Source organism: Canis aureus, chromosome 1 (assembly GCF_053574225.1).
Source record: "Canis aureus isolate CA01 chromosome 1, VMU_Caureus_v.1.0, whole genome shotgun sequence".
Taxonomy (NCBI): domain Eukaryota; kingdom Metazoa; phylum Chordata; class Mammalia; order Carnivora; family Canidae; genus Canis; species Canis aureus.
Window position 1 is genome coordinate 117,343,982 of NC_135611.1, and position 23,123 is coordinate 117,367,104.

General features: G+C 51.5%; 2 protein-coding genes across 2 annotated transcripts in view; both read right to left on the reverse strand.

Annotated features, from left to right (window-relative positions):
* Positions 1–7,193: 7,193 nt before the first annotated feature.
* SDHAF1 (succinate dehydrogenase complex assembly factor 1) lies at positions 7,194–8,307 on the reverse strand. The gene has a single exon (XM_077853945.1). It carries the CDS (start codon positions 8,193–8,195, stop codon positions 7,839–7,841), a length of 357 nt encoding a protein of 118 aa, XP_077710071.1. The 5' UTR covers positions 8,196–8,307; the 3' UTR covers positions 7,194–7,838.
* A 147-nt stretch (positions 8,308–8,454) lies between these two features.
* The window catches only part of LOC144312279 (IgGFc-binding protein-like), a 31,999-nt gene continuing 17,330 nt past the window's right edge, over positions 8,455–23,123 (reverse strand). Inside the window, exons 5-14 of the mRNA XM_077894810.1 lie at positions 20,828–21,027; positions 20,520–20,661; positions 19,711–20,399; positions 17,643–18,171; positions 16,691–17,298; positions 14,581–15,127; positions 14,123–14,322; positions 11,907–12,302; positions 8,898–9,187; positions 8,455–8,762 (exon numbers count right to left, since the gene is read on the reverse strand). Coding sequence (XP_077750936.1) covers positions 8,684–8,762; positions 8,898–9,187; positions 11,907–12,302; positions 14,123–14,322; positions 14,581–15,127; positions 16,691–17,298; positions 17,643–18,171; positions 19,711–20,399; positions 20,520–20,661; positions 20,828–21,027 — 3,680 coding nt within the window. The 3' untranslated portion in view covers positions 8,455–8,683. The remainder of the gene's footprint in view (positions 8,763–8,897; positions 9,188–11,906; positions 12,303–14,122; positions 14,323–14,580; positions 15,128–16,690; positions 17,299–17,642; positions 18,172–19,710; positions 20,400–20,519; positions 20,662–20,827; positions 21,028–23,123) is intronic.

Consider the following 23,123-nt stretch of genomic DNA (forward strand, 5'->3'; position numbering starts at 1 on the left):
TCCACCCCACTAGGGGCCTCTGGGAGAATACAACCAAAGGGTGAAGAAGTTGTGACATTTATGCTCCAGCTTCCATATCTCATTGGAATGGGGACTATTCCTGGAGATGCTAACTCCCCTACACTTCCAGCCTCTCCTGTCTGTCAAGGCTTCTCAGGCAAAGAGGCATGGGTGCTTGCACCAGGAAGCTAGGGGTGTGTAGGGAAGGATGCAGGCAATGTGGGGGAGCTGCCAACACCTGCTAAGGCCCCTGTCTGGCAGGCATACAGGTGCACTGCCAAACATTCTGCATGTCTGTCAGGCTGGGCCGTCCCTGGCATAGGATAGCGAAATCCTCCTTTCCCCAGGGTCTTGACCTCACCAAGCTGAATTGCCAGGGCTGCGTCCTGAGTCCAGTCCTCAGCCTGAGGTGTCTAAGCTTACCCTCTCCTCAGAGTGTATGCAATCAGGACAAGAGGAACAGGACTAGATTCAAGAACAAGAGCCCTGTGCTAGGCTCCTGGATGTGCACTAAACACACGTCCCTTCTTTATTTTATTATTTTTTTAAAGATTTTATTCATTCATTCATGAGAGACACAGAGAGAGAGAGAGAGAGAGGCAGAGACACAGGCTAAGGGAGAAGCAGGCTCCATGCAGGGAGCCTGATGTGGGACTCGATCCCGGGACTCCAGGATCACACCCTGGGCCGAAGGCAGGCGCCAAACCACTGAGCCACCCAGGGATCCCCATGTCCCTTCTTTAAAGCTCACGACCACCCAGTGGTGTGTCCCTGCTTAATGGGAAACTGAAACTCCAGAGGGGAAGCCATGGCTCAAGGCCACACAGGGAGCAAGCAGCTGAAGCCCAATTCCCACTGATCTAAGCCGAAGTGGGAACTGATTTTTGTGGATAACTGAAAAGTTCAGGCTGCAAGCCCAGCTGAGCTAGGAACACACACGGAATCTCCATCTCTCAGTTCTGTCCACTGGTTTGGCTTCTTATCTAATGGTAGCCCGAGTGCCCCTCAAAGCCTCTAAGCACCCCACCAATTGAGCAGCCAATACAACAGTCACCCTTCCCTTACAGTTCCCACCAAAGTCCCCAAGCTGGCTCCCTTGGCCAGTGTCACTTGCTTCCTTGGCAGCTGCTGTCAGCCCTGCCTGGATCATGTGTACTGGAAATGGGGGAGGGGTGGGTCTCCAAAGAAACCAGGGAGCTGTCACCAGAAGGGGGAATGGACAGAGGGAGGGAGGCAGGAAGCAGCAGATCCTGAGACTCCAGGTTCAGGGAAAAACCAGAATGCAAACCTGGGTCTGTCCTGTTTCCGCACCAAGTCTCTGTCCCAACCAAGGAAGAGCCATGGTCTCCCCAGAGTCACTACAAACAGGGTGGGCAGAGTCCTGCCAATGCTAACCCAACCGACTGGGTAATGGAACAGATCTGTGCCATTCATTCATTCATTCATTCATTCTTTCAAAGTTGAGTGTCTGCTTTGGGTCAGTTACTGGTCAAAGACCAGGGCTATGACAGTGAACATGCCAAGCTAAAAATCCTTGTCCCCATGGGGGTGGGGCAGACACTCTAATGGAGATCGGCAGTAAATAAGAGGACTAGGTAAAATGTTATAGGTCAGATGGTGATTAAGCACCAAGGAGACAACGGAAGTAGGCAAAAGGAAAGGGGACACAATTTAATTAGGGTGGCTGGAGAAGGCATCAGGGAGACAATTAGGTCATGATGTTGTCATTATGTGATTATAGTAAATTGCAGTGAGGAAACAAGCCCCAGGACTCCTAGAGTAGTGCTAAGACAGATATAATGTGAGGCACAAATATAATTTTATTATTATATATTTTTTAAAGGAAATAGAAGTTTACTGATTACACAAGGGAACAGTGGGCAGGACAGGAAAGGAGACTGTCCACCAAGAGGCGGTGGTGCAGGGCTCTAGTTACAGGACAGAGTGAGGCATTATGGGAATGTATGGCATTCTCCCCTCTTGGTAACTGGGCCTGGTTGAGGGCAGCCCACTGGTCAGGGAGGGCCTATGATTATTTCCAGGGGGGTTGCTTAATGAGCCTTTTTGCATTCAGCTTGGGGGCCCTAGTGGGCCCTTTTGCCTTGCTCCAGTTTTCATTGCTCAAGCCTGTTGCCTAAAAGTGGCCTCTACACCGCCCACCACCAGCATACCCCCAAACCCCTGTCCTGATGGACAATGACAAATCTCTGGCATTTGGGCAGAGTAGCTACCCAAATATCCATCTTCAGTAGTTGCTTTAATTTTCAAATTTCTACTAAATAAGGGGCGCCTGGGTGGCTCAATCGGTTAAGCATCTGCCTTCGGCTCAGGTCATGATCCCTGGGTCCTCGGATCAAACCTCACATTGGGCAACCTGCTTGGCAAATAGCTTGCTTCTCCCTCTCCCTCTGCTGTTCCCCCTGCTTGTGTGCTCTCTCTGTCAAATAAATAAAACTTTTAAAAAATTTAAAAATTTTTAAAATTCCTTAGTCCCTAATCACATTTTAAAAAAATTTATTTATTTAGGTTATGTCTACATTCAGTGTGGGGCTTGAACTTACGATCCCAAGATCAAGAGTCATGTGCTCTTCTGAGTCATCACATTTCAAATACATCCCAAGTTGCTCCCCATTATCATACTGGACAGTGGAGACAGGAAGGAAGAGCATTCCAGGTAGAGGGGGAAAGTGCAAAGGCCTTGAGGTAGAAGTGTGCCGAGCATGGGGGAAGCCAATGTGTCTGGAGCATGAGTCATGAAGGGGGAGTGTGGGAAGAGATGAGGTGAGAGGTGATGGGGCCAGATCAGGTGAGGCTTCTGATCTGTGTTAGGTCCCCCAGACCACTACATTTTGTTTTGTTTTCCCAACTTTAATATGATACTTTTTGAACTTTCTTTTTTTTTTTTTTTTTTTTTTTTTATGATAGTCACAGAGAGAGAGAGAGAGGCAGAGACACAGGCAGAGGGAGAAGCAAGCTCCATGCACTGGGAGCCCGACGTGGGATTCAATCCCGGGTCTCCAGGATCACGCCCTGGGCCAAAGGCAGGCGCCAAACCGCTGCGCCACCCAGGCATCCCCTTTTTGAACTTTTACAAAAGGAGAAGGGACACTATTACAAGTCTCTATGGAATCATCACCAGTTCTAGTCATTATCAACTTAGAGCCAATCCTGTTTAATCCTCCTAGGCACCCACTCCCCTCTCCTTAGATTACTTTGAAGCCAATCCTAGGCATCATATCCTTTTACTCATGAGCAATTTGTGAAATCTCCAGATCAGGATTATTATTTTTTTAAGATTATTTATTTATTCATGAGAGACAGAGAGAGAGTAAGAGACAGGCAGAGGGAGAAGCAGGCTCCATGCGGGGAGCCAGACGTGGGACTCCATCCCGGGTCTCCAGGATCACGCCCAGGGCTGAAGGCTGTGCTAAACCGCTGAGCCACCCGGGCTGCCCTAGGACTGTTTTAGAATCAAATCACAGTACTTTTATGCTCTAAAGAAAATCCTAGTCATTCTTCCCTATCATTCATATCCAGGGCCATCCAATGCTGTCTGAGGGAGGGAGCTGAGCAAGAGTGGTGGTAATGTGGAGTGCCTGGCTGCCTCAGTTGGTAGAGCATGTGACTCTTGATCTTGGGGCTGTAAGTTTGAGCCCCATGTTGGGTAGAGATTACTTAAAATCTTAAAAAAAAAAAGTGTTGGTAACCTGCTGGTGTGGCTAGTGGCTCCTCATCAGGTACTGTGAGTTTCCCAGACTTCCCCCTACTTGTATTCTCTCTAATAGATAAATAAAATCTGTTTTTAAAAAGATGCATAGTCTCAGAAAACAGGTTTTACAGATTTTAAATCTCTTGTAAAAATGTGCCCTGTGTATAAAGATCTCTAGTGCCCAAATATGAATGACCACTGACATTTAATTTTTTTGTAACTTTGTTGCAAATTGCTGAAAACTTTTAAGACTTATTCAGCAAACTTCCATAGACCCTTTTACCCAGATTCACCAAATGGTAACATTTTACCAGAGGTGCTTCACCACTCTCACTCTTGCTAATATATTTATATATGTACATATATTCTAGACCCATTTGAGACTAAGTTGTAGACATGAGACTCCTTACTCCTAAATACTTTGTGTATTTTTTTTTTTTAGATTTTATTTATTTATTCATGAGAGATACACAGAGAGAGGCAGAGACATAGGCAGAGATTACTCGCAGGAACCTGATGTGGGACTCGATCCTGGCACAGGGATCCTGCCCTGAGCCAAAGACAGATGCTCAAAACAAAACAAAACAAAACAAAACAAACAAACAAAAAAAACCCACAAAGACAGATGCTCAATCATGCTCAATCAGGCGTCCCACTTTGTATATAATTCTTAAGAACAAAAGCATTCTCTTACACTAGAGTACAGTTATCAGAATCTGGAAAATCAACTCCATTGAATTTTTTTTTAAAGGATTTTATTTATTTATTCATGAGACAAGAGGGAGAGAGGCTCCCTGCAGGGAGCCTGATGTGCGACTGCATCCCAGGACCTCGGGATCACACCCTGAGCCTAAGGCAGAGACGCTCAACCACTGAATCACCCAGGCATCCCCATTCAATTCTGTTATTAATCCACAATACAGACTCCAAATTATCCGTCAGTCCCTTATAGCCACTTTCTTAGATCAGGAGATTCCTGTTTGACGGGGCCAGGGGGTTGAGAAGCACTGACCCTGTGCCTTAGCAGAGTAAACTATTACACAGAGAGTATCAACCATGTGTAAATATTGGCATACTCTGAGCCAAGGACTTCAGGAAGGTTTCTGTGGGACATGATCCCAAGAGACAGGAGTCTCTTGGAGACTCCTGGAGTAGGGGGGAGTGAGACAGGCTAGGGGGCATGCCAAAAAAGATGATTCTGGGAGACACCCAGGTGGCTCAGTGGTTGAGTGTCTGCCTTTGGCTCAGGTCGTAATCCTGCGGTCTTGGGATCGAGTCTTGTATTAGGCTCTCTGCCAGGAGCCTGCTTCTCCCTCTGCCTGTGTCTCTCATAAATAAATAAATTGACTCTTTTTTTTTTTTTTTTTTTTAAAGGTGCTTATGGACTGGTAACTGCTGTGGGCAACTGGGCACAATCCCATAGTGGGACTGCTGAGGCACCTTGTGAAAAGACATTGCAATTGTCTCACCAAACAGGAAGGCTGCTGCACTCATGCAGTGACTGCTGTCCTTTCACAGGCTGAAGGACTGCCCCCAAGGGTGTTAACCCATAACCCCCAGAAAGCCTTCGGGCAAAGGCGCAGAGATAGACTCAGGGCAGGAAGCTGGCAGTCTCCTGGGATCCCACTTCTTCAGCTCCAAGTGGACCCAACTAGGCAAGAGGGTCACGGAGTTCGGACATCATTTGCTGCCACGCCACATATTTAATCCACTGTAACAGTTACATGAGGGAGGCCCTAGTATGATGCCCATTTCACAGATAAGGGCACTGAGGAACAGAGGTTAAATCACAGGCCCATGATCATATGGTCAGTAAATGTTGGAGTTGGGATCCAAACTTAGGCATTCTAGGTCCAGAGTCCATGCTCTTAATCACCAATGACCTACAATCTCCTCCCTCGAATCAGGCACTCCCCTCTCATTCCCTCTACCATACAAACTCTACCCATCTGTATACCTGGGTAGAATGTCTCCCCTCCCCTCCTGACCCAGGTCACCCAGCTCCAGTGGGAACTTGCTCACTACCCTATGGCTCTGCCAGGAGCTCCCATCCTGGAGCTTCTTAGGACTCAAATCCTCAGAGCCAGGAGTGAGCAAGAGGGAGAGGTGAGTGATACAGGGCTGGATGGTAGGAACCTATCAGCCACTTCATGACTTTGGCTTTTACTGAGGTGAAGTCAGGGATGCCTGGATGGCTCAGTGGTTGAGCGCCTGCCTTTGGCTCAGGGCCTGATCCTGGAGACCTGGGATCAAGTCCCACGTCAGGCTCCCTGCATGGAGCCTCTCTGCCTGTGTCTCTGCCTCTCTCTCTGTGTCTCTTATGATTAATAAATAAAATCTTAAAAAAAAAAGGGGGGGGACAGAGAGAGATGAAGTCAGACCCAGATTAACAGGAACACCGTGATGAAAAAAAAAAAAAAAACCTGGGATCCCTGGGTGGCGCAGCGGTTTGGCGCCTGCCTTTGGCCCAGGGCGCGATCCTGGAGACCCAGGATCGAATCCCACGTCGGGCTCCCGGTGCTTGGAGCCTGCTTCTCCCTCTGCCTGTGTCTCTGCCTCTCTCTCTCTCTGTGACTATCATAAATAATAAATAAAAGAAAAAAAAAAAAAAAACTGAGGCTGAAGAGAGATGAGCAAGCCGAGACAGCTGTAGTGGAAACCAGGTGTGCAAGCCACACAGCCTATGCTCTGGGGGCACTCCAGGTGCCTGCTGGGACCCTGCCTTTCTTTCCTCCAGGCCTTTGACCACACTGGTCCTCCTGCTTAGAAGCCTAACCCTACCATCTGGGAAACTCCTTATAATTCTTCAAATTTCAACTCCATTTCATAACTCTTGGTGCACCTGCTTCCCCTATGGGGATTAGAGCAGTCATGTTTCTCTTCCGTCTATCCTCTCATTGGTCAGAGGTCTGGGCTCCCCTCCTCTTACCAATGGCGTTTGCTAAGAATTCGTCTGCTTTCCATTTACGTAACCGACACGGTGGCAAATACAGTTCAGTGCTGCAAAATGCAGTATCCCAGAGAATGTCTAGGGAAGATCAATACAGGGATAGGGGAGGAGGTATGCCTGGGGTCTATGGGGCCATCTCTCCTCTCCCACCCCGGGCCTTGCTAACAAAGATCCTAGCGTGTATCTGAGGCTGGACTCTTCAGCCAGGTTTGAGGTCCTCAGTACTGCCTCAGGGGTTACTAGTCAGGTCTCCTCAGCTCCACCATTTTCTCTCTCCTCTCACTACCTTCTATTAGGGGGTCAACTGGGGTTTCTTTGGGGTCAAACCAGGGTGGTCCCAAACCAGGCAGGTCCCAAGGATCTGCCCAGGAGCAAGAACTAGGCTCCTTCAACCAATTTTCTAGTCTAGAGGGCTCCAGCGAGGAAGAGACAGCTCTCCACACCTATCCCTCCCAGAGAGCCACTTCCTGGTGTGTGAGGCCCTTTCCAACAATCCCCAAACATGTGAAATCTTTAAGACCATCAACAGGGAAGTAATCACATCCCCAATTTTATTCTTTTTGTCCAACAGTCCTGGAAGAAGGGTGCAGGAGTCAGCGTTCCCCATTAGAACTATCAAGTACAGGTCTTGAGGGGTCATTAGTTGATCAGAGGAGCTAAGATACCCCAGCCCCTTCCTCCCAGGTCCTAGACTGCCTCAATTAATGGGAAGAAAGTTTTCCAAAGGGGGATTCGGGGCTTCTCACCATTCATCAGGGTATCTTCTCAAAGTTCTCGGCAAAAAGTCTGCTCTTTTCAGAGTTAAACACAAGAGAGGGGGGCCCGGGGTCAGGAGAAGGGCGTCTTCTGTCTGACGGCGGGCGTCCTGGTTCCCCATGCTTTAGGGTTAAGTAGCTCTCAGCTTGACACAGCTCAGCCAGCCGGCAACCAAGCCGCCCCAAACCCTCACGGGGAGAGTTCGACCCGTTATCATGGATCGGGCAAGGTCAGGCACCTCTCAGCATCCATCATCGGGGTCTCTAGGACCTCACGTCCCGAGGAGGGCTCTCCAATTCACCCAATCCATCGAGCTGGTCTTCTCAAGACATCTCCCCTTCCAGCAAGTGGGTTCCCTGGTCCCCCCACGCAGTCAGGAGGGCCCCCGCTTCCCCTGTGCTACCGGGTGAGCTCCTCGGCCTGTCACCGCCCATCGGGAGGGGTCTCTGGTGACCCCATGCTGTCGAGGGGGCTTCTCAGACCACCACCATCGTCAGGCTGGGCTCCCGAGGCCCCCGCGCCGCTGGACTCCTCGGGTGGCCCCTGCGGGCGCACGAAGGCACCCATGGCCTTGGCGTGGCCCGAGCGTAGCAGCTGCAGCTGGCGCCGCCCGCGGCGGTACAGGTACTCGATCCGCAGCACGTCGGAGCGTGGCAACGAGGCGTGCTGCCGGAACTCGGCCCGCACTCGCGCCTCGGCGCCCGGCTTCCCCCGCCCAGCGCGCAGCAGCTCGCGGTACAAGCTCAAAACTTGCCTCTGCAGGCGGCTGGGCCGGCTCATGGTAGCGGCTGGGCCGCGGGCGCCCGCAGGGGACGCCCCGCGAGCAGCGGCCCAGCGACGCCCCCAGGCCTAACGGCCGAGCCCGGCAACAGGCACTTCCGGCCCGCGCACTCCCAGACTTCCGCCTCCTCCTTCGTTGTCCCATTGGCTGTCGATGCAGTTACGTCACAACGCTGCGGCTCAGGGGCGGGGCTGCTGGTTCCCAGGCCTGCCCCGCGGGGAGTCGGTGTCCTTGAGCCGACTGCGCGGAGGGGGAGCGGGGCGAGGCGCTGGGGTCAGATTTTGGGTCGGAAGGGACCAGGATCCCGACCTCACTCCCGGACCCTGGGAGACGGGGAACTAGAGGTTGGGACTTTGCGTCCCCGGGGCGCGGGGGGGGGGGCCACTGGGAAGATACAGGCACAAGCAGGTTTGCTCGTTATTTATTCAAACAATCTCGGGAAGGTCCGTGGGTTCCCATCGCCAGGGCAGGTGTGCGTCGGGAGGTCCTAGCCATGGGGACGTTCAGAGGGACGGCGTCGGCCGGTGAAGTGTTGGGTCACGGCTGGAGTAACCAGCTTCTCGGCGCTGTGGGAAGACCACCAGAGCGAGGGTGTGAGCCCCCAAGTGCCCCGAGGCAGCGTGGGGCGCAGGGAGTTACGTGGATCGCGCCCTCTGCCGATGTGAGCCAGGTACCCGGGCAGGAGAACGGAGGGTCCTCACCAGTTGTTGAAGCCCGGAGCCCGGCACGCCTGGAACACGTCGATTAGGCTGGCACCCCGGAGTCGTCCTGGGAGCATCAGGTCGTCGGCTGCAACTCCGTTGTAGTCCCCGCAGGCCGCCCGGAGGCGTCCTCGCAGCGCGGGAGAGGCCCGTAAGGCCACGGCACCCTCGGGCCCCACCAGCACCCGCAGCGTGGGGGGCCGCTCGATGACAACCCGGGAGCCCTCAGCCCAGCGTGCGACCACGCCCGCGCACACTTGGGCTGGGAGCCGCGCGGGTCGCCCGTTCACCTGCAGAAGGGAGGCGGATCAGGGGCGGGGATTAGGGCTTGAGTCCCAGGCTGCGGCTCCGAAGCCGCGGTGAATCCTGCTGCGCGTCTCTATCACAAACGCTCATCCAGGTCTTCGCTAGAGGAATAAGGTCTGGGATTTGCTTTAAAACCCTCCAGCGCGAACAAAGCAAAAAAGAGTGGGAGGAAAAGATGAAAGCAAGCATGGCAAAATATTTGTAACTGTAACAGCGTTTCATAACACCCCTCTCTCTTCTCTTTCGATGCTTGAGATTTTCCATAATAAACTCTTTCCTAAAAGGGAGCTTTAGAGAACAAAAAGCCTCTGGAACTTGTCTCATCTCTCTCACCTGTGTCTTCACAGTCTAACAACTGTTTACATATACTGTGTGCCAGGCACTATTCCAAGTAAACAAATAATATTTGGTTATTTATAAGATAATGTGTGACAGTATATTGCAGTATGTGATGCAATAGATATTTTAATATATTGTCACCTAATTTTTATTATTTTATGTAATTGATATTTATTTTTAAAAATATTTTTAAAGATTTTTTTTAACTATTTATTCAGAGAGAGAGAGAGAGAGGCAGAGGGAAGCAGGCTCCACGCAGGAAGCCCGACGTGGGACTCCATCCCGGGTCTCCAGGATCACACCCCGGGCTGCAGGGGGCGCTAAACCGCTGCGCCACCGAGGCTGGCCGATATTAAATTATTTAAACTATATTAAATTCTCACTAACACTTTGACAAGGTATATCGGTACTATATGCCTATATGCCCCTTGCCTTTTACTGATTAAGAAACTGAGACCCGGAGAAGTACCGCAGTTTGCCTAGGTTCACATAGCTGGTAAGTGGCAGAGCCAGTTTTGAACCAAAGGAGTGATTTCATGACCTGTGGTCTTAACCATTGTACTATATGTACTGTCTCTCCATTAATAACATAAAAGTGGCTGCAGGAACAATCGCAGCTTTAAAATTTTAAGTTTATTTACTTTTAAGTAATCTCTACACTCAACGTGGGGCTCAAACTCATGACCCCAAGTTCAAGAGTTTCAAGTTCTTCTGACTGAGCCAGCCAGATGCCCTAAAGACAGCTTCTATTTACTGAACCCTTAGTAGATGCCACACACTTTGCAGGAATCCTCACAGCTACCCTAGGTGGTGAGTACTATTCTTGGCACTTTTTGTGGTTGAGCAAACTGAGGTATAGAGAGGCTGAGTCACTTGCCCATAGTTACCTTAGAAGTTTAGGAGACACACGGAGTCTCTTGACCCTTTAACCAAAGGCTCTGGCTTAGCTTACTTGCCAGCTTATGGCAGATATCCCAGTTCTCTTCCTGGATCATCCTCCCACTCTTACATTTAGCCTCTACCGCACAGCTGTATTCTGTTTCTCAGCATGGGGTTTCAGGTTCGATTTCCTCTTATAAGCACTACCATTTGCCCAGATTCCAATTCTGCTGCTCTCCTGCTTCCTTGTTCCTTTGGAGAGCCAGGGGTTCTCCACTTGGGCATCTCTCTCTGCTGGATTTCCAACCTCTCCTTATCAGGCTTCTTCCCATCACACCTAAACATCCCTCAGTTTCTCCCATAACAACATTATGGTTGTAAATCATTTCTTTTTTTTTTTTAAGATTTATTTATTTATTCAGAGAGAGCGAAAGAGAGGCGGAGACACAGGCAGAGAGAGAAGCAGGCTGTACACAGGGAGCCTGACGTGGGACTCGATCCGGGGTCTCCAGGATCACACCCCGGGCTGCAGGCGGCGCTAAGCCGCTGCGCCACCGGGGCTGCCCTGTAAATCAGTTCTAAGATAGCTTTGCCCTCTGCCTCTTCCTGGCTTATCTCTAGTCTCATCTGTTTGGCAAGGGGAGTTTGTATGTATAACTCATCAAGAGAGGTGTGTATTCCTGGTATTCCTCAAACCTGCAATCCAGGAGCTGCCCCCCTGATGTGATCTTAAGTTACTAACAACCTCCTTGGCCCTAAGCCCAGGGACATTTAGTGGGGTATTTGAAACTCAATAGTTGGGGGTCCTGGGTGGCTCAGTTGGTTAAGTGCTTTCAGCACAGGTCATGATCCCAGGCTCCTGGGACTGAGCCCAGCATAGGGCTTCCTACTCAGTGGGGAGTCTGCTCCCCCCACCCCTCCCTACAGCTCTTGCTCTCTCTCACTCACTTTCTCTCTCAAATCTTAAAAAAATATAATAAACTTAGTTGATTTTTTACCACCATTCCCCAAATATGGTCCCTCCTTTTCTCTGGCCTTGTTCTGCAACACTCCTCCCTGCTCTCTTCCCCAGCCTAACATCAGGTTTCCACTCATTTGTCACCTTCTCCAAAAGCCTTCAGTGGTCTCCTAAACTGAGGGTACCTCCTCTGGGCTTCCACTGTTTACCTGTGCTTCCCCCATTCCAGCCCTGATACCTCTGTCTGGGCTTCCCCTATTAGAGCTCTGATCACTCAGTCAGTAGTTCCCAGGAGTTCAGCAGGACTTGAGTCAGGGTGGAGTCAGTGGGTCCTGGGAAGTCCAGGGTGAGGTTTATGTGGGGTCTAGAGAGTCATGGCACATATAGCCAAATGGAGGTCAATGTGAGATCAGGGTGATGGGAGAGTTCTATGATAAAAGGTTATGGAAGACCAATGAAGGATCAAAAGGCCCCAGGGATCAGCCGGGTTACAAAAGAGTCTTGATAGAATTAAGGAAGTCCCTTACCCATATTTCCTGATTGGTTCCCACAGCTGCACAGCCATCCCTGAAGCCAACAATCACTCGTGGTTTGAGAGCAGTACAGCCAGGACAGGGCAGGAAGTCAACAATGACATGGAACCAGTCAGGATCCTCAGGCCTGGAACCCACCAATGTGGCTAGCTCATAGGCAGAGGACATAACAGGCATGGGTGTGAGCCCACTGAAGCCATCAAAGGTGGTAAAGAGGCCCCCCAGCTCTAGGCGGCATGTAGCACCCTCCCCAGCCTCACAGCACCGCACACCGCCATCCAGAATGCAGCCTGTGCCCTGTGGGCAGGAAAAGGGCTGGCACTGGAGGCCTTGACCACGCAAGCACATACAGCGTTCCTGGCAGCCAGGCAGGACCAGTGCATCCCCAACCTGCAGAGACAGACAGACTCAAAATCAGATTCAAAAAACCATTATGAATATCAACAATCCACAAAACACATGTGTAAAACACATCATGAAATACTAAGTTCCCTAATATATAAAGAGTTCCCAGAAATCAAAAAGAAAAAAACCTGATAAATCTATATAAAAACATGGACAGGGATGCCTGAGTTGGCTCAGTGGTTGAATGTCTGCCTTCACCTCAGAGTATGATCCCAAGGTCCTGGGATTGAGTCCCACATAGGGCTCCCTGCAGAGGGTCTGCTTCTCCTTCTGCCTATGTCTTTGCCTCTCTCTGTATGTCTTTCATGAATAAATAAAATCTTAAAAAACATGGGCAGAGGCTATTCAGAAAGTTAATTTTTAAAAAAGGGATACAAATGTTTCTTAGGCATTTGAAAAGATGCTCAACATCTAATAAGAAAATACAAATAAAAAAATCCATTGAGGTCTTTTTTCCTCTATGAGATAGGCACAAGTAAAAAAGTTTGATGAGTTTCTCCAATTGTCTCTCCAAATATCTATTAACTGTACTTTTGGAATTAGGATCTAATCGAGCTTTGTGTACTTCATTTGACTATTGTGATTTTTTAGTCTCTTTTATTCTAGGACAACCCCCCTGCCTTTCATTGGTGTGTGAAAAGCCTTACGGAGCTCTCTGCAAATTCTGATAAGTGGCTAGTGTCAGTGCTGGTGTGGAGCGGACATGCAATGGCAGATGTATCAGGTCTTATGCCCTGTTCCTCCCGGTGTGGGCATCTCTTCATTTCCAGGGTTGGTCTGGGGTTTAAACGTTCATGTTTTTTCCTATCCAGTGGCCCCTAATCTCTAAGACAACTATGTCAGTCATCCTGGAGGTCCTTCCTTTACTTCTGACTGGACTCCAAGAGCTCCAAACCTTGAAGGGAATGCTTTGCCTGCTGAGGGTCCAACCATGGTCTTCTGGTAAAAGCCTCTGCTTTTTTTTTTTTTTTAAGATTTATTTATTTCTTCATGATAGACATAAAGAGAGAGACAGAGACAGAGGGAGAAAGAAGCAGGCTCCATGCTGGGAGACCGACGTGGGACTCGATCCCGGGACTCCAGGATCGCGTCCTGGGCCAAAGGCAGGCACCAAACCACTGAGCTACCCAGAGATCCTCAAGCCTCTGCTTTCTTTTGGGAACTAGCCCCACTTTTAGTCTGTGGGGTTTGCTGGATGGTATACCTACCCTCTGGCTTCAACCAGATGGTGTCCTTCTGTGAAATTCTGACCAATGGGATGTGTATGCTACTTGTGGGTTATCCCCTTAAAGAGAGGAGGCCTGACCTCCCTGTCCCCTCTTTTCCTGGCCATTTTGCTTGAATGTAGATGTGGTGGGAAGCAGGTAATCTTAATACGATAGGGGAGGCAGAACCACATGATAGAAGGAGCCTGTGTCCCTGACTTGGAGGAGCCAACCTGGTTATTCTTGGACTGTTCTTGAGAGAGAAATAAGTTTCTATCGAGTTTAAGCCACTGTAATTTTGAGCCTCTGTTAGAGCATTTGGACCCACAGCCTACTTAATAGAGAAAAAGGAAAAAGGCAGGGATGAAAGACAGGAAGAAACTTGGGTCTTAGTGATATCATTTAAGTCCCTGGATCCAGCCATGCCTGAAGGCCTCAAATTTAAGCAATTAAAAGTAGATATATCTTTGTTGTATTTAAGGTATTTGGCATCATTTACAACTGCAAATGCTGACTGATACAGTGTGGTCCAGGGAACATTTTATGACAAGCTATGGGAAACTCTGCACCCATCCGCCCATGCCTGGGGACCTCTCTTACAGGGATGTAGCGTCCACTGTAAAAGCAGCCACAGCGGTCCTGAGACACACAGTCTCTGCCATCAAAAATGAGTCCAGGGTCACACTCACAACCCTCATAGCACTGGGTAGAACAGTGAGCGGGGCTGGTAGGCTGGACACAGCCCCCATCGCAGGTCCGTGCACAGATGCTGTAGTGGCTTCGGGGTGGACAAGTCAGGGCTGCAGGTGAATGGCAAAGGCCAGTGCTTAGGATTTGAGTTTCCCTCTCCAATCCTGTTGCCTCTTGCCCCAGTCAGGCTAGCTTCCCTTTGGTATTTTCCAATCTTCACTCATTTGCAGTTACAGTTCTCTTTCCCTTGGCTGCCCTTCCCCACATACTCTACTTAACAAATTCCATCTATGTCAGGACTTCTCTGATCCCCATAAGGGGCCTGCAACCTGCCCCAAATGCATTCCAGACCCAGCCAGAGCACTCACGGCAAAGCTTGGGGCCCCTCCAGAGCTTCACAGGGATGCCAGCTTCCTGACAGGCTGCAGTATAGGCTGTGAGGGCATCACAGAGACCCAGGTGCTGGCCATGGGTATGACATATATTTTGCAGACATATCCTGAGGAAAGGCTTAGGGCTGATATGGTCCAGGCAGCGGCCAAAGGGACCATCTGGTGCCTGTAGAAGTCTACACAGTTTGGGGGCATTGTAGATCTGCGGAGGTTGCGTGGGGCAGCTGATGGTAAAGTCAAGATTGGGCTGGGGCAGTGGGCAGGGGTTAGTGATGAGGCCCTTGAACCAAGATCTTTTGTCTAGAGGGGGGTCAAGGGGGCCATCTTTGCCACCAAAGGCCCCACAGATCCCCACCAGCTGGCCATGGAAGGTGGAAGGCACAGTTAGGTGCACCTGGCTGCCCCAGTCATACATAAGATGTAGTCCGCAGGCTGTGTGTACCACCACATGGCGGCCCTCCAATGTGGCCCAGGCCTTGCCCCCTGGCAGTACCCAGGGCAGCCGGCAGTGTTCACCATCCACCTGTGGAGGAGGAAAGGGATCAGGATCGGGGCTATGAAGGCTGAGCCTGCTCCCATGTCTCCCAGTAACCTGGATATCCCTCCCAGCTGTTCCACAAATGAGCTGTGAGAGTTGGGTGGAGGAACTTTGCCTCTCCGAACTTCAGTTTCTCCGTTTGTAAAATGAGAGGATAAAAGTACCTACTTCATAGGGTCGTTGGGAGAATTAAATGAATGAACAAAAAGTGCTTAGAACAATACTCAGCATAAGATAAGTGCTTATGACCTGCGCCAAGGTCACCCAAATGCCAGTCAACTCATAGACCTGTGACTGAGAAAGCTGGTTGGGGTAAGTTTTTGGGTTTTGTTTTTTTTGTTGTTGTTGTTTGTTTGCTATGCAGCATTAGCTGACTAATACAGTTGCTATAGTTGCTATAAAGATTAAATGAGATCGTACACGTAGTGCTCAGAACAGTGCCAGCATCATAATAAGCACCACATAAATCCCAGGGCCCTTTCTCTGGCTGTATCTTCCCATGAAGTCTCACCACACTGCTTTTTAAGCCTCTCTCTACTATTAGCTGCTGAATCTCACTGCACTCCTGATTTCCCTGCATCTGCTTTGCCTAAGTTTTCACCACAGCCCACCCTATAAGGCCCTAGTGATCGATTAGGCCCCATCACCTTTCTGAGGTCACCATCTCCTCCTCAACCCCTCTCTTACTCGCTCACCTAGCACAAAGCTACACTGACCACCTGTTCCTCCAACACACCAGGCACCATCCCATTTCCCTGACCTTTACATTTTGTGTTCCCTCTGCCTGGTTACATTTTGTGTTCCCTCTCCCTATCTCCTTCCCAGATATCCACATGGCATATCCACATGGCCTCCTTCAGATCTTGACTCAAATGTTACTTTCTCAGTGGGTTCTTCCTCCTTATTTAAAATTCTAGGGCAGCTCGGGTGGCTCAGCAGTTTAGCGCCGTCTTCAGCCCAGGGCCTGATCCTGGAGACGCGGGATCCAGTCCCACCTCAGGCTCCCTGCGTGGAGCCTGCTTCTCCTCTGCCTGTGTCTCTGCCTTTCACGTTCTCTCTCTGTCTCTCATGAATAGATAAATAAAAATCTTTAAAAAAATTTCTAAACGTCACTATTCTGTTTTTGTATTCTCTCTCTTCCTTGTTTTATTTTTCTTTGTAGTTCTTAAACCCATCATCTGATGTGCCACTTATTGTCCTCATTTATTTACTTACCACCTGTTTCCCTGGGACGAATGTGAGCTCGCCCAGGACCTGCCCACCATCAAATCCTTCAAGGCTTTCCTGGACCTCGGAGAGACCCTCCATACAATTCACCGCAATGATCCCTCCCGAACGACTGATTTTACCCACTCCCGGGTAGGAGGTGAGAACGCGTATCTAACAGCTACGCTTTAGTGGGCCGCTGCTGTGTTCCCGGCAATGCTTCTACCCGGTCACATACTGGCACCATCTCTTAAGGCTCGAGGGACAGACACGCCCATTTTCCATCGGGTGGGGGAAACTGAGGCACTTCCAGGGGAAGAGGCGGGGCCCGGGGGCGCGTACCGTGATGACGCCCACGCGGGAGCGGTCTAGCTGCAGGAGGTGCCCGGAGAGGTTGAGGTGCAGACTGAGCGGCCCGGCCCCGTCGCGGGCCACCACTACGCCGAAGCGACAGGGCCCCCGGCTCGCAGCGCGCGCCAGCACCTGCTCGCAGCGCTCCGGCCGGAAGGGCGCGCGCGGGAGCGGGGGCAGCGGCAGCACGCGGCCGTCGAAGGCGAGCACGTGCGCGGGCCCGGCGAGTGCGCAGGCGCCTCGGCCCTCGGGCAGGCAGCGGCGCTCGCCCCCGCGCAGGCCGCACACCCGCCCGCGCCCGCACGGCCGCGGCGCGCACGTCACCGCGCCCCCCGCGCCGCAGTGGCAGCGGCGAGCGCAGCCGGGCCCCGGGTACCACGCGGCCCCCGGAGCTCGGTAGCGGCCGCCGCGGAAGCAGCCGCACCGGGCCAGGGGCACGCAGGCGGCGCCGCTCAGCACGAAGCCCGCGTCGCACGCGCAGCCCTCACAGCAGCGGCTGCCCCGGGCGCCTCGGCCGGCGCAGCTGTCTCTGCCCGCGCACGTGGCTGGGCAGCACGGGCCGCACAGCTCGTAGTGCGAGTGCGGCGGACACCGCAAAGCTGCGGGGAGAGACAGACAGACAGAGGGACAAAGGGGCAAGCCGGGAGAGAGGAACAGACGGACGGGGCAGCCACACGGCGGGGAGACAACGAGGGACAGAGAATGGGACCCCGAGGTGAGGTAGTGGGGCACAGAGAGGGGGACAGAGAGTTAGACGGGCACCAGCCAGGAGTGTCGTTACTTGGGCTGCAGGCCCTCCACGTCTGACTCCCCTGCAAGCCCCACCCCCTCCTCCTGGCGCCACCCCCCAGGCCCCGCCCCCGCTCCCCTCCATCCCCTGGGGTCCCAAATTCTAGCTCTTGCCAGCTTCACCCGCTATCCCTGCGAAGTCCCGCGCACTCACGACAGAAGTCAGGCGTCCTCCAGGGGCGCAGGTGCACGCCCAGAGCCTGACAGGCGACAGCGAAGGCGGCCAGGGCTCGGCAGACGATGTGACGAGCGCCGTAGTGGCGGCACGCGTCGTCCAGGCAGTTGTCCATAAACGGGAGCGGGTCCAGCGCGGTGTAGCATGGGCTGAAGGGGCCGTCGGCCGCCGCCAGCAGGCCGCAGTACTCGTCTCCAGCGAATCGAGTGCGCCTGGCCCCGGGGCACGGGCCGGGACAAAGGGGGCCGCAGATTGGACCACAGCCCGGCACTTCTGCCACCTTCCAGGTGTCGGGCACCTGCACGGTGGGGCTGCTCGGGCCCTGTTGGCCACAGAGTCCACACAAGTAGGGTCCGTAGGACCTGGGCAGTGTTACAAGAGCCAGGCTGTCCCAATCGTAGGTCAGTGAGAGGCCGAAGGCCGTGTCTATGCAGAGCTGGCGGCCTTGGTAGTAGGCTCGGAGGCAGCGGCCATGAAAGAAGGGCAGGGATTCCAGAATTCCATCCACCTACAGGGAGGGCATGCAGGTGGGAGAACAGCGGGAGAAGTAGTGGCAGTCAGTAGAAATTCTTGGAAATGTTAATTAAGGATCAGAGAAGGATCAAGGGAAATATTGGTTAACCTGCATAGTCATTAGGAATCAGGGGATCCCTGGGTGGCGCAGCGGTTTGGCGCCTGCCTTTGGCCCAGGGCACGATCCTGGAGACCCGGGATCGAATCCCACATCGGGCGCCTGGTGCATGGAGCCTGCTTCTCCCTCTGCCTATGTCTCTGCCTCTCTCTCTCTCTCTCTCTGTAACTATCATAAATAAATAAAAATTAAAAAAAAAAGGAATCATAAGGGGATTCAGTGACCATCCGTGGAGGGTAAATGGAGTGTCAGTGAAGGATTCATTCCATGGGGGTGGGGAGGTCAACGGTAGAGTGATTAGATAAGAGTCAATGAGGGGTCAGTGGGAGACCAATGAAGGGTAAAAAGAATAACTAGGGAGTCAGTAGAGAGGAATCAGTGAGGGATCAATGGGAGGATCAAGAAGGATAATTGGATGAAGTGGATGCACAAATACAAGGGGTACTGAAGATCAAGAAAATGCTTAGGTGTGGGCAGCCTGGGTGCCGCAGCAGTTTAGCACCACCTTCAGCCCGGGGAGTGACCCTGGAGACCTGGGATCAAGTCCCGCATCAGGCTTCCTGCATGGAGCCTGTTTCTCCCTCTGCCTGTGTCCCTGCCTCTCTCTCTCTCTCTGTGTGTCTCAAATAAATAAATAAATAAATAAATAAATAAATAAATAAATAAATAAATAAAAATGCTTAGGTGGCTTTGGGTGGCAATGGGGAGATTCAGCAGGTGGGGAAATGGGGGTAGAATCAGAAGGTGTGTCAATGAATTTTAATGGGACAGCCTAAGGAAGTCTCAGTGGGTGAGACTAGGAGTCAAAGACAGGCTCACTTGGTTAATAGAAAGCCCTGAGATTCAATGGAGGAGTCAATAGCAATAGGAAGCTCAATGGGAGAATTGGAAGGGCGTGGGAGCTCAATGGGAAGATGCATAGAGACATAAATGACATTAATGGGCCAGTCAGTAGATTAGTAGGAAAATCAACTGATTGCTTGCTCAGTACATGTGGGGTATGGGGTGGTCAAGAGGACAGTAAATAGGATTAATGGACAAGTCAACATAACAGTTGTAGGATCAGTTGGGGAGAAGCAATGAATGGGTTCCAGGGATATTTAATGGGGGAGAAAGGAAGGATCAATGGGAACATCAGGGCTGAGGGTGATTAAAAGGAAGCCAACTGAGGACTCAGTGGAGGGTTAATGAGAGGGTAATAGGAGACTCAAAGATAATAGGAGTCTCAAATAGAGAGTCTGTGGGAAGGGGTCAACAGGCAAGTCAATGGGCCACCAGGAAATTGGAGGGCATTCTTGAGGACCAGTCAAGGTCGATAAAAGGTTCATCAGCAGGAAAAGGGGTCACTACACATTACGTGTGGGTAATGGGGACGGTAAGGAATAGTAGGTTGATCTGGAGCCTTTGAAAACTTACCTGGATGCGGTTGAGATCTTTTGGACTCATGTCCAGCCTCAGGCCACAGGCTAAGAGGGTCAGGGCCTTGGTCCAGCCACGTGGCCGCAGCAGTGGGGTCAAATCCAGGCTGAAGGGCTCAAGGTTGGCATGGGCTGTGCCACAGAGACCCACTAAGCGGTAGACACAGGAGCCAGGGAATTCATAGTGGGTTCCTCCAAATGTATGGAAGTGGAAGTCTCCAGTTGCAATGCAGACCAGTGACTTCTCCAGGACAGTGGGCCTGGGTGGGGGCTGGGCTAACAGGCAATGGTACCAACCACCCGTGGAGGCCTTGCAGTGACCATGGCACTTGTCAGGCCAACACTGGGGAAGCTTGCTCGCCAGGACCCCAAGGGTTGGGCAGTGGCATTGCTGAGTACAGTTATCTGTCCAGAAAGCACGGCCTTGGTGCAGGAAGCAGAAGCAGTGGGCATGGGGCACACACTGGCCCTCTAGCAGCAGGTGGCCAGGTAGGCACTGGCAAGTAGGAGCACAGGGGTGGCTACAGTGCTCTGGGGCTGAGGGGTTGGCACATGTGGCTGGACATGCAGAGCCACATGGAACAAAGTGGGAATTTTCTGGGCACTGGGGGCTGGGGCTGGGGAGGGGTGGGGAAGGTGGAGAAACCAGTGGTGAGGCCACAGAGCTCAAGGCAGGGGCCAAGGTGGCTGTGGGGAGAGAGATCAGGCACCTATGAGTCTTAGGAGTCTGGGTCACCAGTCCTCTCCTTCCCAGGACTTAGGAGTCATGCCCCAATCTCTGACCCCTCAGACCACAGCCCTAGGCACCTTGCAATCGACAGCCTAGGACTCCATCTGTGATGCCACAGACCTCCTTCATAGGGCAGCTGAAGGGGACACAGGCCACACCCTCCCCTAGTTGGCAGGTACAGGAGGAGGAGCAGTTCTTGAGGAGGAGAGTCTGGCCAGGCTGTGGAGGAAGGGAGGGAGGGTGAAAAGTGAGATAGCATCGAAGGGGAGGTGCAGCCAGAGGTTCTGAGAGGAGACCCATATAGGAAGTGCGTGGAAATCAGAGGCAAAGTGGAAGGAAGAGAAGAAAAAATGAAGCTCTCACAAGGACCCAAGAGGATGCTCACAGGGAAGTACTGGCCATTGTGGAAGCAAGAACAGTGGTCCACAGGGACGCAGTCACGCCCGGCCGGGAAGAATCCATCATCACACTCGCAGCCCTCGGCGCAGGGAGTGGGGAGCTGCACCACCTCCTGAACACCAGGACAGGCCGCAGGGCAGGGGTTCACACACAGGCTGTAGTGGCTGTTGGGGGGGCACCGCATGGCTGTGGAGAGGTGGCTTGTCGGACTCGGGCAAGCCAGGAGCGTGTTCTCCGCTTACCCAGCACCAGCAGATTGCAGACCTCCCCCTTCTGGATTAATCACAACAGCAAAAACAACCAGCAGTGACTGAGCAGTGTCTGCATACATGCAGTGTGCTACCTACTTTAATGTATCCTAGATGTGACTAACACGGCTTCCCTGCTCTTTATCTTTTGTGGGGTGTTCCCTCCCGATCCCAGACCCTGCTGAAGGGGTTGACCATTACTCGAACCACCAAATGATTCCACCTCCTATCCTGCTTGTTTGGGTCTGTAGGAACCTGTCGATGGATTCTGGTGGTACATGTCGTTTCTTGCCCTCTCTACCCTTCTAATAATAATAATACCTCCACTTGCTTTTTGGCAACTACCCATCCTTACTTTCAACTTGTGGACTGAGGTGATTTCACATCCAGGTTCCAGGGATGTGTACGGAACCCAGGGCTGGCTAATCAGATCATTCTTCCCTCCTCTGGATCACAATAACTGGACAGGCAAAGCCTGTGGGTAGTGACCCTGGGAGTTTTGCTGGGAAAAGGGTATTACATTTTTGCAAAGGCTTTGATGCTGGTTGAATTGTCAGCCTGAAGTTGCCAAAGCCTTGCTGCTACCACAAGAGGAGAATCTGCTTGAGAATAAAGCTAACAGAGAGAGAGGATGGAAGGGAAGAATGAGATGGATGGTTTGAAAGAGAAAAATGGACAGTTGAAAATTCTTAATCCAGCTAAGCCTGAGGATAGAAATACCCTCAGTCTTTGCAGTTATATGTGCTCCAGATCCTTCATTCTTTCTTCAGTTTGAGCTAGGATTCTGACATTGCCATTAAAAGTCTTGCTTGATACAGTGGCCACATTGTATATCCATGACCAGCTGGTCGGGCCAGAGCTGGATAAATGAGCATGACAGACAGAGGGGGAGGGTCTGTAAGTAAAGAACAATCCTACAGATTCCCTCCAGGATCATTTGAACCTAGAGGCAGAAAGAGGTCAGAGACAGATAGATACTGACACCACAATGATAAGTCAAGATGGGGCTGAGAGTCCATGAGGATCTGGAGGATACGTGTGGATGGAGAAATTTGAAGTTGATGAGAATTTGTTAAATAAACAAATATTCAGATGCCCGCTACTAAGTCATTTTCTAGGTGTGTGATGCTGGGCAAATTCCTTAGCCATCTATGCCTTGGTTTCCCTCATCCACAAAATGTTCTTGCCTAATGGGGCTGTTGGTAGAATTCAGGGCTTAGCACCGAGCATATACACAGTAAAGTCACCTGTTCTTTTCATGTTATTTCTGGAACAATTTTTACATTATTGTTGGGAGACAAATTATAGCATAGGGCATCAGAGAGAGGATGGTGAAACCAGGTGGAAAGGCCAGTTCTGCTCTATGGGCTGTGAGATCTGGAAAATTCTCTGTGCCTCAGTGTCCTCAATTACAGGAGGCAGACAGTGGTCCCTATCTCCTAGAGCAATTCACAGATGGAGTGAGCTGACTTAAAAGCAGGTAAAACAGGTTCTCAGACCCAGCTTAGGTCCATGTCTCCCCCCAGGGCTTGTTAAAACTCCAGAGTTTTTGATTCAGTAAGTCTGGGACAGGGCCAGAGTTTGCATTGTAAACAAGCCCTGAGTACTGCCGATCCTGCTGGTCCAGAGAGAACAATTTTAACACAGCACCTGATATTGAATGAGTGCTTTGTAAATGTTAGCTAAGGGATAAAATCAAATCTGTTTTCCCAACCATAATGTGTGCAGGACTCTGTCCTGTTTGATGCTGGATCTTTAGCGTGGGCCCGACACATAGTAGGTCCTCAACTAACGCGTGTGTTATGAGTGAAGACCAGACCGAGGTGCCCCGCCCCGGGCCCCCCTCACCCCCGGGCCAGCTCTGAAAGCCCTCTGGAGGGGGCACATACGGCAAAAGCTGGGAGCCCTCCAGGGCCGCATATCCGCACCAGCCGTCTGGCAGGCAGCCACGTAGGCTTGCAGGGAGGCACAGAGCGCTTTGTGGTTCCCGCGGGCGCGGCCCACGTCGGCCACGCAGGCCTGGAAGAAGGGCTC

Bases quoted from the DNA above. Each gene is read 5' to 3' on its own strand.
- SDHAF1 (XM_077853945.1), bottom strand. From the start codon at position 8,195: ATGAGCCGGCCCAGCCGCCTGCAGAGGCAAGTTTTGAGCTTGTACCGC.